The sequence below is a fragment of the Canis lupus genome, chromosome 23, assembly GCF_011100685.1.
Source record: "Canis lupus familiaris isolate Mischka breed German Shepherd chromosome 23, alternate assembly UU_Cfam_GSD_1.0, whole genome shotgun sequence".
Taxonomy (NCBI): Eukaryota; Metazoa; Chordata; class Mammalia; order Carnivora; family Canidae; genus Canis; species Canis lupus.
In genome coordinates, this window is record NC_049244.1 from 7008503 (window position 1) to 7024648 (window position 16146).

At 44.1% G+C, this 16146-nt stretch overlaps 1 protein-coding gene across 1 annotated transcript in view; it reads right to left on the reverse strand.

The window, feature by feature from the left end:
• The window catches only part of TRANK1 (tetratricopeptide repeat and ankyrin repeat containing 1), an 80479-nt gene that overhangs the window by 21371 nt on the left and 42962 nt on the right, over positions 1 to 16146 (reverse strand). Inside the window, exons 12-15 of the mRNA XM_038570369.1 lie at positions 12561 to 15473; positions 6748 to 6947; positions 6298 to 6435; positions 1841 to 1987 (exon numbers count right to left, since the gene is read on the reverse strand). Coding sequence (XP_038426297.1) covers positions 1841 to 1987; positions 6298 to 6435; positions 6748 to 6947; positions 12561 to 15473 — 3398 coding nt within the window. The remainder of the gene's footprint in view (positions 1 to 1840; positions 1988 to 6297; positions 6436 to 6747; positions 6948 to 12560; positions 15474 to 16146) is intronic.

Here is a 16146-nt window from a genome sequence, read left to right on the forward strand (position 1 = left end):
TATAGATAACTATAGTATTATATGAACTATGGGTGGCAAACAGGGAGCATTATAGCAAAGTCTGCTTATGTGAACTCCTTTCTATGTCTCATTGTTTCTAGATGGCCCAGCAAACATTTTCTGACCAAACATGCATCTTTTTCATCTTCTTGTGAATCACTTTCTTTCCCTTTGAAGTCCTAGAGACCTACCCCCTTTTTCCTGATTCAGGATGACATATACATCTCGTTTTGCCTGTTTTTGGAATCTCATGTTTATTTCGATTCCCTGTACATACATTATTAAAGTGTTTTTTTTTTCTGTTAATTCATCTCATGTCAATTTAATGTTTAGACTGGCTAGATGAATCTTAAATGGTAGAGAAAAATTTTTTTAGCCCCAACAACAGTTAAGGCTGGTTTAAAAGTCTCCATTAGGGATCCCTGGGTGGCGCAGCGGTTTGGCGCCTGCCTTTGGCCCAGGGCGCGATCCTGGAGACCCGGGATCGAATCCCACATCGGGCTCCCGGTGCATGGAGCCTGCTTCTCCCTCTGCCTGTGTCTCTGCCTCTCTCTCTCTCTCTGTGACTATCATAAATAAATAAAAATTAAAAAAAAAAGTCTCCATTAACTATTGTCCTAGACTTCACATCTGAGTTCTCTGTCAGCAACTTCAAAATTTCTGAACACACTGAGTCCCAGAGGTGATTAGAAGGTATAGCCCCCTTTCACTTTCAGACAGCGCCCCAACCATCAAGCCTCACTCTTTGCTGAGAAAAGAGAGTTTGCAAACTGATTAAACTGAACAGCAAAGACACAAACAATCCAATCATGAAATGGGCAAAAGACATGAACAGGAATTTCACAGAGGAAGACATAGACATGGCCAACATGCACATGAGAAAATGCTCCGCATCACTGGCCATCAGGGATACCACACAATGAGATACCACCTCACACCAGTGAGAATGGGGAAAATTAACAAGACAGGAAACAACAAATGTTGGAGAGGATATGGAGAAAGGGGAACCCTCTTACACTGTTGGTGGGAATGTGAACTGGTGCAGCCACTCTGGAAAACTGTGTGGAGGTTCCTCAAAGAGTTAAAAATAGATCTGCCCTATGACCCAGTAATTGCACTGTTGGGGATTTACCTCAAAGATACAGATGCAGTGAAACGCTGGGACACCTGCACCCCGATGTTTCTAACAGCAATGTCCACAGTAGCCAAACTGTGGAAGGAGCCTCGGTGTCCATCGAAAGATGAATGGATCAAGAAGATGTGGTTTATGTATACAATGGAATATTACTCAGCCATTAGAAATGACAAATACCCACCATTTGCTTCGACGTGGATGGAACTGGAGGGTATTATGCTGAGTGAAACAAATCAATCGGAGAAGGACAAACATTATATGGTCTCATTCATTTGGGGAATATAAAAATTAGTGAAAGGGAATAAAGGGAAGGGAGAGAAAATGAGTGAAAATATCAGTGAGGGTGACAAAACATGAGAGACACCCAATTCTGGAAAACGAACAAGGGGTAGTGGAAAGGGAGGTGGGCAGGGGATTGGGGTGACTGGGTGACAGGCACTGAGGGGGGCACTTGGCGGGATGAACACTGGGTGCTATGCTATATGTTGGCAAATTGAACTCCAACAACAACAAAAAAAAATTTAAAAAGAGAGTTTGCCAACACTGAGATCCCTGACATGCCCACTCCCATCCTCCACTCCTCAGTGCTGATGTGCAAGAAAACCAATCAAGTACTGGGCTCTATTTTTAACCTCATCCTGTCACCCAAACTTTGTTTACTGGCTCCCTGTCAAAGCAGCATATAGACAAATGGCAGAAAATCACCTTATACATTTCTGGATTCATCATGAGAGACCGACCCTGGGAGGAGCTAGATTTCTCCAGGGGCACTTCAATCAGTGGCCAGTTTTCCTTTCTGGAGTCAGATGATGAAGGCGTAAATGAAGAAATGATCTTCCATTCCTTGTAAGCCTGAACGACAATGACAAATTAAAGACCAATAGAATATGCTCTTGAACCATACACACAGCCTAAAGGTGAATTAAGATCCCTTTTCTGGGCATGGGGCCCTCAGCCCCAGCTATAAGGAGGAGGACGTCCTATGGCTTCAGTTGGGGGAACCTCAGGTTGCACAGGCAGGGAAAGGGGAAGCTACCATGAAAACTCCTCCAGACACTTGGCCAAGACGGCTGAGAAGCCAAGCACACATACCCACTTCCGGAGGAAGGCTAAGCACTCAGGAAGTTTCTTGTTTAAAGAATTTCAGCAAGCAGTATGGAGGCAGGAGCCCAGTGTCCTTCACCCCACTCATAATGTGTGAGAGACGCCACTTAGTGTCAGCTGTTAAAATACATATGACAAAATTTTCTAACTAAATTATTCGACCAAGGATGGAACCAATTCAGGAGCTATGGAGTATATTGTGCACAGGAGACTGAGCTTAGACAGAATACATTTATATCTCAGTTCTTTCACTGACTAGCTACGTGACCTCAGACAAATTGTTTCCTCCACATCTTTTCCTGCTCTATAAAATGGGACTACTAGAACTACCCAAGTTTACTGGGAAATAAAAGGCAATAATCAATGTCAAGTGTCTAATACAATGCTTGACAACTAGTTGATATTTTAGCCACTTGTCCCTTTATCCAAACTGAAGCCACAAAACCATAGTGAGTATGTAGACGTTGGTAAATTTTTTCTTTAAAGGGTCAGATGATAAATATTTTAGGTTTTGTGGGCCAAGTGGTCTCTCACTACTACTCAACTCTGTTATGATGCAAAAGCAGCCATTGTCATTTATACAGATGAAGGAGTATGTATGTCCCAATAAAATGATATTTTTCAACACTAAAATTGAACTTAATATAATTTTTATGTGTCACGTAACATTATATTCCTTTGATTTTTTTTAACCATTTAAAAATGTAAAAATCACTGTTACCCCACAGGCCATACACAAGTAGGATGGATGCGGCCCTTGGAACCATGGTTAGGAGACTCTGGTAAAGCTAAAGTACCCAGAATATATGCAATATTTAAAGGGAAGAATTCCTATGAAATTTCAGATTTCATACTTCACTGTATCTTGTGAGAGTAAGTAGCTAGTTAACTCCCCTCAGCCTTTACTTTTCCATGTATAAAATGGTGCTACTTGTCACCTATGTATCTTCTCAAGAGTAATGAAAACATGGAGTACATACAGCTCATGATCTCCTTTAGGTCACCCCATAACTTAAACTATATAAGTATCAAGTTAAATGTTTTAAACACTGTTTAACTTACTTAATATTAATGAAATTATTATTGCATTAAAATCATTTCGATATTAAAAAAATTAACACTGTCTATTAAATAAGAGTGGTTATGCTCCTAACCACTCTTTATGTGGTTAGGAATTATGGAATTAATCACCGTATTCTGAAAAAGAGATGTGAATCATGTAATCATTTATGTAGTTGGGAGTTTAAAAAAAAAAAAGCCTTCAGGACATATTTATGACTATCCTCTTTACAGAGGCATTCACACCACTGAATCATTGGCCAAGGAAGGCAGGCAAAAGACACAAGCATTTTGACATTTGCAAGGCTCTCCTGGGAGCCAGCATGAGGCGCAGATCAGCTGACCTTGGAAGGGCTAGTGAAGCCCAATGTATTCTACAACTGCTGAATGAGTAGCAAAAGCCACTCGAATGGCACAGGACTATCCTGTTTCCAGGAATAAAACACACTTTACTTTCAAGACAGAGCCTTTGAGGAGTGAGTCCGTGTATCTGTGGCAAGAATACAGGCCTACAGCACCTCTGACAATAAAAGAAGTAGCATTTAAGTCTTCCAGCTGCTTCCATGGGGACTGATCATTGTGAAGATCACCTTGGTGGGGCCTGTTCTGTGATTAACCCATAAAAGCTGTGGTTTTCAAAGTCCCTCCTGTCCCATTCACACATTAAAAAGAAGGAAAGGACTGCCCACTGTGGCCGAGTGTAAATGGCAAGCCCTCAAGTCCCCATAGGAGGAGAGTTTGGGGGTGACTAGGAGAATGACTGCTGCTCCCCCAAATGAAGCCAAATCCTAGAAAATAAGGACTTGGTGTAACCATTCCTTGGTCCCTTCCCCATCTCAGATGATGGACCTGGCAACTATGCAGTGGTTGACAGAGAAAAAATTGCTCTAAAGAGAAGAATCACATGCCAGGGCAACAAGAACTGCCCCTACATGCATGCACAGAGAGAAAGTCTGCCAGAAACATAAGCCAGGGGTGGAAGAAGAGGCCAGGGATGGAGAGAGGAGCTCTCCACTATCCCCTGTGTCAAATACAATTACTATGCAGCAGCCTACAGCCAGTCACCCCAAAGGAAACCCCACATGGGGCGCCAGACTACAGGTGACTGAAGACTTATGTGATCCTTGTCTTTCCTCTGCTTTGATTAAAGTATTTCCTCTCATTTAGAAATGAGATGTTTTTTGGTCTTGAGTTTGGCAATGATACACAGAGGGGGTTCTTTGTGCCAGGCAATGCATAATGACATTCCTAAGAAACTGAGAAACACAGCATCAGGAGTCTTTTTAGAAATCTTATGGTGCACATGGTATGAAGTGGATGTTACCAAAAGATTCAATTTGTGATTATTTTAACTTCATGTAACAAACTGAGCCACTGGTTGGGAGCACAGGATCAAGATATCTGAGCCTTCGCCATTTCCGGGATCGAGGTGAGGCAGAAAAACTGGATTTTTTTCTTTCACAAACAGAATCAACCACAAGTTACAGATCCATGAGTCCAGAGCTCCTTGGGCTTCTTACTAGCACAAGCATACAAGTGGCAGTTAATAAAGGACAGGAACAACAAAGTCTTACCCCTTCCTCTTTCAGCACAGCCTCGGTCCAACCATAACCAATGGATGTATTATGAGAAAAAAGAGTTAGTTCTCAGAGATTAAAAATGGTTTCAGGGTTAATGAGAGTGCATCTGATTTAATTAGCAAAAGTCAATAGAAAAGGAATGTACTTAAGATACGGCAATGATATATTCATCGAAGAAGGTTCTGGAAGCCAATTTGCATGCAGGGCTTTAAACGGAAAGGAGTATAGAAGAAAGATCACGAAACAGAGAACTCAAAGCATCTGAGTTGGTCTCCAGGCTCTGGCACCTACATCATGACTATGGGCAATTTACTTAATTTCCACAACCCTCAGCTTTGTCTGTAGTATGAGGGTAATGAAAATACATTCAACCTCAGTGGGTTACTGGAGGATGATGAAAGGCAACAAAGCATTCAAAAAGTACTTTATAAATCATGAAGTAGTCGTAGGTATCATCAAGGCAATACCACATTTTTTTAAAGACCAGGAAAAAAAATAAGGACTCTATTTAAAGTCAGTTTGGGGACAGATTTTAAGGTGTCAAAGCTAACAGTGCTCCTAACCTAAATGTAAAAAACAGCCCCTTCATGCATCCACCATGTGCAGTCAGAAGTCTGTAACAGGGACCAGGACACAGCCAGCTAAGTGCCCAGAGGAGACCCCACAGCACAGTCAGCAGCCAGCCCGAGCCCCCACCACACCACAGTGGTGGAGAGAAACCAGTGGCTCGAGTTGGAGACTCTACCCATAATGTACTAAGCCAGGGAAGAAAGACCATCCAAGGACTCAGGAGCCAAGTCAAAGCGGTGGGCTGGCACGGAGGTCACTGGGGGGTCCGTCTAGGGACTCTTTCATTGCCATTGTCTGCATGGGCTGCAAGCAGTGGTGAAGCCATGCCAGAAGAGAGCTCCCAGGCAGGGCAGATGTCCTCATCCCCCACATTACCTGATCCAGGGGCCAGAAACCAAGCCTCATTTGTCTTCCTGGAGTTTCTCTTTCTATGAACTGAACTTGCCCAGCTCTGTCCTCATAGGGTGGACACTGCTAACCTTGCCTCCATTTGTAAGGCTCTCCTTAGAGGTCACTCCAACTGGAGCATCCTTGGGAGTCAAGGATAACAGAGCTAGTGAAAACTGGAAGCTGGCACTCAGGTACCAAGCGTTCAGAAGAAGCTGAACACAAGAGAGCAGGGCAGGGCATGGGAGAATCAGTCCATGACACACTGTGAAACCACCCACAGCCGTTGGCAGAACCCACATCCAAGCACACGAAGCTCCCACCAAATGGATGGTGCTCCAGAATGGAAACAGGTACCTGTGACAAACTCACTTCTACTCAGCTCCACGTTCTCTTGCCCAGAGTGGAAGTGTAGCTCATATATATGCGTGCACAGCATGAAAAGAATTCAGCGTAACATACCTCAGAATCCGTAAAAAAGTTGTAGAGGAGGACATCGTCAAATTCTAAGCCTTTTGCTTCATAAACGGTCAGCACAAGTGCCAACCCCAGCTCTTCTGGAATTTTCTCCTTTGCCATTTCATTAGCTACAAGGATTACCTGGGGGGGGAGGGGGAGAAGGAGGAGGAGGTAGGGAAGAGAAAACATCAAATTTTACAAAGATAAATCTGGTAAAGCTCAGTCAATTTCTGTGGGAGGCAGGAATCATCTTTAAAACAAAGCGGCTGGCCTGGGCTTGGTCAACCACTTAAGGTGAAATATTAACAACTCTTCATTCACCCGGATCTGAAATTTACCCACTATGGCAGAGGGGCTATTGAACTCTATCCAGTGGAATAATTCAGCCCGCTAAACTTTTTTTCAACTGCAAACTGCCTTTTATTTCACAACATGCAATCCCAAGAAGCTCACCTGGTGGGCTCCAAATTCAATAGGCTGAGTTTTCCTTTTGTTCCCTCGGAGCAAAATTGCCAAGTCGCTCACGCTACAAGACTCCAGGACAGTTGGTTTGGGACCATCGAAGAGGCCAGAATCCCTGGGAAGGCGATCAAAAGATTCCGGGAAATAGAACTGAAGTAAGTCCACTACCCCAGATGCCAGATTGAGGATTCCTGAGATAAAACAGAAAGCACATGTCAGATGCTGAGTAACACAACAACATGTCTGGGGTTTTTTTTGTGTGTGTATGTGCTTTTGTGCTTTGTTTGTTTGGCTTTGGTTTTATTTCCCTGAGAAGAGGTATGGGCCCTGACAGTATGGATAATTGCAAGCCAATTTCCAGCTCCCATTAGATTATCACTTTGGCCCTGCAAGGTATTACTCTGGGTACAGAGGATCAAGGCAGAGATGTGTTGTTAAGAATGACAAACATTATATGGTCTCATTCATTTGGGGAATATAAAAAATAGTGAAAGGGAATAAAGGGGAAAGGAGAGAAAATGAGTGGGAAATATCAGTGAGGGTCACAGAACATGAGAAATACCTAACTATGGGAAACGAACAAGGGGTGGTAGAAAGGGAGGTGGGCGGGGGGTTGGGGTGACTGGGTGATGGGCACTGAGGGGGGCACTTGATAGGATAAGCACTGGGTGTTATGCTATATGTTGGCAAATCAAACTCCAATAAAAAAATAAAAATAAAATAAAAAGAAGGTTTTGCAGGATCTCGTTCCTGATCTGCACTCATTATCAGAGAAAATTACCTCATAAAGAAAATTCAAGGCAGAAATATAATTTATCCAATTAAAACTGTTAGAATGCTAATATAAGGGGCTACTATAGATGGCAAGGAAACAAAAATTATTCAGACCCTCTCATTGGAGTCTGGAGCCCTAGAGACGTTGTCATGGTAACAGCCCTGTCGGCTGTTAGCTGGAGGCCAAAGCCTCCAACACCTTCCCACCAAGTTTATGCCCAACCAAGAGAGGACTATAACTAAGAAAAATCGTAGAGCTGGAGAGAGGGTTTTGTAAAGAGCTTTCTCCCTGGGTCCCATTTCTTATCTAAGCTCTGAGGAACATTGCCAGTCACCCCAACTGAACACTACCAGATGACAGTCACCTTCATAGAATTATCCCATTTAATCCTCAGGACTTTCTAGTGAGGTAGACCAGACAATCCCCGCCTTTGCAAGCATAGACTCCAAGGTCCAAGAAGTTAGTATACACTTCCAAGTGACAGGATTTGAAGCTGAGTTGACACAGATCATCCAGGGTCTCTCCATGGCTCACAGGGGCCATGTGCCCTTTACCTGACACCAGATAGAATACTATGTTCTTGGTAGAACACCATGAAATGGGCATACAGGTCCCCATTGCTACTCCCAAATAATGAAAAATATTACTACCCAGTAGTAATATTATTAGATGGATACAATTGGGAGCAAGAGTGGAAACTGCTAAATCAGAGCAAATCAGCTGATACTGGAGCTCCCTCCTCCTAAAGAGCTAGCAAAGACCAGAGATCTACATTAATGGGAGAATCAGAAAAGGGTACAGAAGTGTTCATTGCAGTGATAAACAGGAATCTGTTGAAATGCCCTTCTAGGGAAACTAGATAAATAATTTTTTAAATAAGCCTACCCAAAGAATAAAAGATGGCTCCACCATAAAAAGGAATGAAACTCTGACACATCTTACAACATGGAGGAACTTTGAAAACACTATGCTAATCACTTAGCCAGACACAAAAGACCACATACTGTATGATTCCTATTATAGGAAATGTCCACAATAGGCAAATCCAGAGACAGAAAGTAGATCAGTGGTTCCCAGCAGGGCAGTGTGAGGGGGGCGGGAGGAGAGGGTGAGATGAAGAGCAACTGCTAATGCTATGGGGTTTCTTTTTGGGATGATGAAAATATTCTGGAATTAGAGAGTGGTAATGGTTACACAACCTTGTGAATATATTAAAACCACTGAACTGCAGATTTTAAACGGGTGAATGTTATGCTTTGTGAATCTCAATTTTAAAAAGAACAAAACACAAGGTAAAATGTTCACTAAACATAGCGTATATTCACTACATAATAAATAAATGCAGTGATAAATGCATTTAATGTATATAAAGAAAAAAGATAAGGGTGCCTGGGTGACTCAGGTGGTTAAGTGTCTGGCTTCAGCTCAGGTCATGATCTCGGGGTACTGGGATGGAGCCCCACATCAGGCTCCCTTCTTAGTGGGGAGCCTGCTTCTCCCTCTCCCTCTGCCTCTGCAGCTCCCTCTGCTGTTCCCCCTGCTTGTGAGTGCTCTGTCAAATAAATAAATAAAATCTTTTTTAAAAAGAAAGAAAAAAAGATCAAAAGGAAATAAAACAAAATGTTAGCAGTGAGTGGCTTAGTTTGTAGGGTTTTTTTTAACATTTAGGTGTTTTATAAAGTTTCTAAAATCTAGTACATATTATTTGGATTTTTTTCTGATTCTATACACAGAACATACAGTCTTCCCTCCATCCCAAGAAAGGAGGCAGGAGAGGGGTTGATGTAATCATTGTCCCAATGGGTTTCTTAGCAAAAATATCAAAACTGTTCCCAGGAACACTTCCCTCTGCCATGCTTCAGCCTGCAAGGTATTCAGGGGGTCAATCAGAATGAGGGGCTCATTCAACTATCATGCCAGATCCTTCTACTGGACCCAACAACAGAAAAAGGAGTGCCATGGGAACCATTCCCTGAGGACAAAAACAATGAATTATGTGCCTCAGTCACCCAGCCCTCACACAATGCCAAGCAGGGTAGGAGCTCAATAAACTTTCCTGAACAGATAAAAGAGGGCCAGGACTCTATTTCTTATTAAAAGAATAAATTGCTTTCCCAGACAAACAAGCACTAAAGGAGTTCATGACCACTAAATCAGATCTTAAGTTTTATTGTCAAATGGTGTTCTTGTGAGATGTCTTTTTCCATCCTGTTCTTTTTTGGATGGTAATTATTACATACAATGCCATCCTTTTTTGTTTTATATTTAATAAATTAAATATATATTTATTTTTCTGTTACCTAATACAATTTTTTCACTCTATACATAAAAAAGAGAGAATAAATTATTTTGTGCTAGCTTTTCCTACATAATCCACATCCCAGGAATGACTATGATAGATCAAGAAGCTGAACTGCTCAGACCCAGCCAGATCCTGTGATTTTTTTCAAATGCAGTATCAGTGATGACTTCCAGAGCCCAAAAGAGCTGGGCTGAGTTGTGTGGTGCACGCTATACTCTGGGAGGTCACCTGCCTTCTACTCATTATCTGATTCCTTGGCTAAACAAATCAGAATTTTAATCTAATTTTATAATGTGTGTGTGTGTGGGGGGGTATTTTCTCTGTCCAACAAACCATAGCTTACCTGAGCTGCATTTAGAAAAAGAGCATCTATCAAAAACCTATAATAAACATCAGGCTTAAATGGCAAAATATTAAAAATATTCCCATTAACTTCAGAAATAACACACAGATGCCTGTTAAAGCTTATGCTTAAGATCCTACCCGATGAAATATAACAGGAAAAAACAAATGATAAATATAGAAAAAAGATAAGGACTGCCATTATCTGCAGAAAAAAAAATGCCAAAATCTAAAAGTTAGAATGTTCAGCATGATTGTTAGATTGACCAGATCAACACATAAAACCAATAGCATCCTTCTATACCAATAATAACTGATAAACGTGGAAAAAGCAAAAAAGGGGCAGCAAAAAATGATAATTATAAAAAGTGTAAGATCCCTAGGACAAATCCAACAGCTATATAAAATGTCTGAGGAAAATTTTTAAAATATTATTGAAGGCACTAAAAGAAGACCTGAATAGAGAAATACACCAAGGTTCAGAAATCCCTGTGATGTAAAGATGTGAATTCTTCCCAAAGAGCAATAAATTCAGTGAAATTCTAATCCAACTTATAGAGTCAGAGAATCTGATAACTATGGTAAATGTGCTATCATGCTAACAGTACAAGAATAGACAAATGAGACAAATCAAAGAAAACAGTGGAGCCCAGAACAAAGTCACAGACATATAAGAAAAGCAGCCTTACAAATCAGAGGCAAAGATATGCCAAGAAGTGAATGGCGTCAGCACGCCAATTCTCCATATGGAAAAAGTAAAATTAGATCAGAGAAGGGTTAGTTCAATAAAGACAATGTCACACCACACATACATTTTATATAGATTAAATTTAGTTACCCAATTTAGAAATAAAAGGCAAAATTTAAAACCATTAGGAAATCATATAGGAGACTATCTTAATAACTCCAGATCAGAGGAATTTCTTAAGCTACAAAAAGGCAACTTGTAAAAGAAAACATTCATAAGTTAAAATTTAAGGTATCTTCCTACTAAAGAACACCATTACTTATATGCCGTTTTACCGTACAAACTTAAAAAGACAAGCCCTGCAATATATATAATCAACAAAGGATGCAAAGGCAAAAAATCATAGAAAATTCTTAAATTAGTGAGCAAAACAACTCATGAAAGAGGTAGGCAAAGGAGAATAGGAAATTCACAGAATACAGAATTACGGATAAACACATGAAAAGATGCCACGTCTCAAGAAAATGGAAATTCAAACCATACTAGATGTCATTTCACACCCAACCCCAAAAGCAAAGCAGGAGGATATAACACAGATCCAGAGAGATTTGCTCAGGCAGATTAACTCCAGGACTTTATGCCACAGTAAAAAACTGCCAGGAGCCTAATGTCCATTATTGGAAAATGAGTAACAAACTGTGGTACAGCCATAAAATGGAATTCTAACATAGGTTAGTTAGAAATGCGGAGACTGGAACTCCACATTATCAATATGCAGAAACCCCACAATGTAACATGAAGCAAAAATACAAAGTGGCAGAAAGATGTCTGGCACGATACGATCCCATTAAATAAATTTCTAAGCATGTAAAATAATACTCCACACTGTTCACAGGACATATGCAGGGCACAGGAGGTGAATGTGGGAGCAGTTTATAAACCACAAAGGAAGGATTCTGGCTGGCATGGACGTTGTGTTATTCAAACTCTCCATACCTCGGTGTCCTCCGTGAAATGGAAAAGCTGCTCACCTGGCAGGGTCGTTGTGAGGATGAAGTACAAGTAGTCCACATCGGCTGCCTGGCATCACACCAGGCCCAGAGAAGGGGCACGACTGCGGTTCAAGTTAAAAGCACCTAAGTATGTGCTATCTTCCTACCACCTCCAAGCCCTCTTTTTTGGCTTCTCCTTGGGAGAAAAGCCCATTTGGGAATTAATGATTTGTAACTAGCATATCGCTTTATGTGGCACAAGTAGGTGCTTCCAAAGTGCTTTAACAAAAGTTCACAAGCAGTTCGTGTGCTCCCCTGTAATGTTTTCATGTCTTGGCAAACTCCCAAAGATGTAATTTCCACTGAACCACAGCTTGAGTTATCAATCTAAGTGAGGAGCGGCAGAAACCATAAGATCTCTTGTTCGTTGGGGTGTTTCTTTTTAGAGATTTTATTTATTTATTCACGAGAATACACAGAGGAGAGAGAGGGAGGGGCAGAGACACAGGCAGAGGGAGAAGCAGGCTCCATGCGGGCAGCCTGACGTGGGACTCGATCCCGGGTCTCCAGGATCACGCCCCGGGCTGTAGGGCCACTGAGCCACCAGGGCTGCCCCGTGGGGGTGTTTCTAACAAACTCCAAGATCATTTCCTTCCTACATGTCCCAGAACCTCCCCTGCAGGCAAGCACAGAGCCTGGGCATACCTGAATGGGACCTGTAGTTCTGGTACAGCTGGTGGATCTTCTTGGGCTTCCGGACAGCACACTGCTTGTCCACGGGGCTTCTGCTGGCGTAGTGGAACAGGGAGCGCAGGTCGCTGAAGCGGAAGGCCACACCCTTCATGATGCTCTGGGCTGTGTCCCCCGTGAGAAACATGGCATTGGGGTCATTGATGCATTTCATCAGCAGCGCCAGCTCGGCCTGAGTGAAGTCCTGAATCTCATCGCCATAGAGTTCGTGGATGGACCAGGGGAGCACCTTGAGCCTTGACAGTCTCCGGGACAGGTTATACAGGACATCTTCTTCATCGAAATAACCTTTCTGAGACCTGATCTGCTGGTACAGGCAGAAAAGACTGTAGATCTCACTCCGGTCTTCCTTGAAATTGGGGGACCGCTTCCTCCCTAATTTCTTATATGCTTCTTCTGTGAGCCTCCCCTGGGGGCAGCTGAGAGCCTCAAAAGACCCCTTCAGAAAAGATTTGATTTCTTTCCAAATCAGTGCGGGGTTGTAAGATGTTTTCCCTTTGATCATTTTGGGCCATATCTCATTGGTGAACACCTCAAACGTCACATACACCCGGGGGTCAGTGTCACATGTACGTGTTTCTGCAGCTTTATCCTCCTCACCATTGTCCCCGTCCACCTCAGCCTCCTCCTCATCCTCTTGCCAATTGGGGATGGTCAACTCTTCCTGTGTGGACCATCCCACGATGGTTCTTTTCAAGCTGCCATCTTCGTTTCTCAGAAAAAACGGTTTGGGCAGAGAAGCATCAAGCAGGAGGAGCAGCTGCTTGGAAGTGACAAACAGAGGAAAGTTCTCATCCCTCAGGTCCTGAAGTTTGTGGACATTGGGTTCCAATGGTTTGTAGTGACTGGTGGCCTTGGTGGACTTGGAAAGCTCGATGAAATTCCTCTGCACCTCCTGGCACAGGACATGGTTCTTGGTCACAAAGATCTGATGTAAATGCTCCAGCTGGTGGGGATGCTCTGAGGTGCACACCTCTGCTGCCTGGCCAGGCCCCCCGGGCACCTCACTGGATCCCCCTGTGCAGGTTTCGCTATCCTGCTCCTCATCTACGCTGTCCACTGTTTCCACTTCCACGGAACCTTCCTCTTCTTCCTCCACCTCTTCCACTTCCTCGTCCCCTTCCTCCATACCTAGACCGTCTTTGCTGGGTTCCACTTCCAACCTTCTCTTCAGCCACATCTGCTTGGCCAGCAGCGGGCTTCCTGCCTGCTCAGCCTTTTCCCAGTAGATGTGGAATTTTTTCCACAGTCTGTACAAGCAGCACGTTGTCTTCCCAGTGCCACTCCGCCCAATGAGGATGATGGGCTCCAGTGGCCTGGGGTTGAGGTCGATCACGGCATACTCCAGCTCGCCCACCCGGAACGGGTACTCCACTGTCGTCGTGGTGTCACTGAGGATGTTGAAGGCCATGCTGGTGCTGAAGCTGTGGAACTTCATGATGTTATACTCTGTCTCCACTGCGCTGGCCGGTGGGAAGTACTCGGGGTTCATGTGCTCCCGGCTCTTCTCCGCTTCCGTGTCCTCCACATAGCAGCGGGGGATGCGTTTCTGGACCTTCATGTTGGCTGACACCTGGCCTTGGTGGATGCCCTTGAGCTTCTTCCGCAGGACACAGGACAGGCCCCGGTTGTAGGCACTACAGATGGCCTTGATGGAGTCCGACAGCTTGCAGTGGTCCAAGACGATGTCCCAGATCCGAATGATCTCTGTGTAGACCCGACCTGACTTCTCTGGGCAGTGTGGGTGCCGCTCCATGGCGATGATCTTCTCTGGGTTCTCACTGCATCGAGGGGAGAAGTCAATGGCCAGCTCCCATAGCATCCGGGCTCCCTTGTCCAGCTTGGCCTCGAAGAGCTGGATGCTTCCCTTCAGATGCTTCAGCCGCTTCTGGAGGCCCTGAGTCCACTCACCATTCCCCAGCTGCTGGATAGCAAAGATGATTTTCTTCTTCATGACCTTGGTCATGACCTTACTGGACAGCTTTTTCAGCATTTCTGAAGTGCATTCGATCTCCCACGTCATGTTCTCAAAGTCCTGGAGGCAGGACTCAATCTCCTGTGTGCTCCAGCTATCTGGATCATCGCTGCCCTCTCTCCCTCTGTGGCCAGCAGGAACGAGCTGTGAGGCCCCGAGGCCTGCCTGAGCATGTCCACCCCCTGGCTCAAGGACGCTGTGTTTGTTCCCACTAGAGTCAGAGTTTCGTGCCCCCAGGGCCCGCTGGAGCTCGTCCTTCTTGACTTCCATTTCAACTCCTGTCTCCAGAGGTTCAGAGTCCTGAGCACAGTCCTCCAGGATGGATGTATCCAATTCCACCTGCTGAATTAAACCCATAATGTCCTGCACCAGGCAGTCTCTCATAGAGCAGGGCCTGACAGCTCCAGACTCCTGCCTCATCGCCTGGGCATCTGGGAGAGCCTCCCAGCTGTCAGGGACCATGGCTCCTTTGGACAGGGTCCTGGCAGTGACATTGCAAGGCAGTGACTTTGATGAACCCTGGGACTTGAGCTGAGATGTGTGACCAGGGGCAGTGGGCCTTGGGAGCTTGCCAGGGTGGGTGGCAGAGTCCTGCCGGTTCCTCCGCCTATTCTCCATCACAGCTTTGTTCCAGGCCAAGAGCAGAGGATCGTTCTTCTTAATCCGGTGCCTTGCGTCTTTGCCTTCTTTGTTCTTCAAGTTGAAGTTGATGTCAAACTTCACTAGCAGGTCTATCAGCTTCTTCATCCGCCTCAGCATGCCCTTCTGGAAGAGGATGTGCATCAGCGTGTTCCCATTGCTGTCCTGGATGTTGGGGTTGAGGTAGCAAAATTCAGTGGGGTTGGACCAGAAGAGATCCAACAGGTGGCTGAGGAAGTTAAAACCAATGTCAGCTGAAAGACACAAACAAAACCCTTATAAGTGCTGAGCCACTCCTGCCAGGGAACAGAAACTCCTGGATTTGGAGAGATGCCACCACGGGCATCTCAGAACACTGCACTCCCCCTTCTCAAGTGCTTGATAACCCAGTGGTTCAAAACCAGGGCCTATTTGCTCCCAAGGAAAACCTGGCCATGTCTGGAGATAAGATATCCCAATGGTTATCACTATTTGTGAGGTGCCACTGGCATCTAATGGGGAGAGGCCTGGGAGGCTGCTAAACATCCTACAATGTGCAAGACAGCCCCAAAGCAAAGAATTATCTAGTCCAAATGTCAATAGTGTCAAGGTTGAGAAATCATAAAATAAGTTCATAATGTGCCAGTAAGACCCTTTATGTCCAGGCCCTTGAAAATGGTGTAAGTAACTGGAAAGTATTTGTCAGCCCAAGACAACCAATTTTGAAACTTAAGAATCCTCCCCAGCAACCCACCCTGACCATTCACCATGACGGTTGCTCCTTCTTATCCAGCCATGGGTATGGGGCCAGGAGATATGGGTGGGCCTGACCAAGAAACTGGCCTATTCTGGATAGTTGGTTTTCCCAGGAGGAAAGACAAAAAAGCATAGCATCATTTCTAATACCCAGCTTCCTCTTCAAGGACAAGACTGCTTAAAAAAATCAAG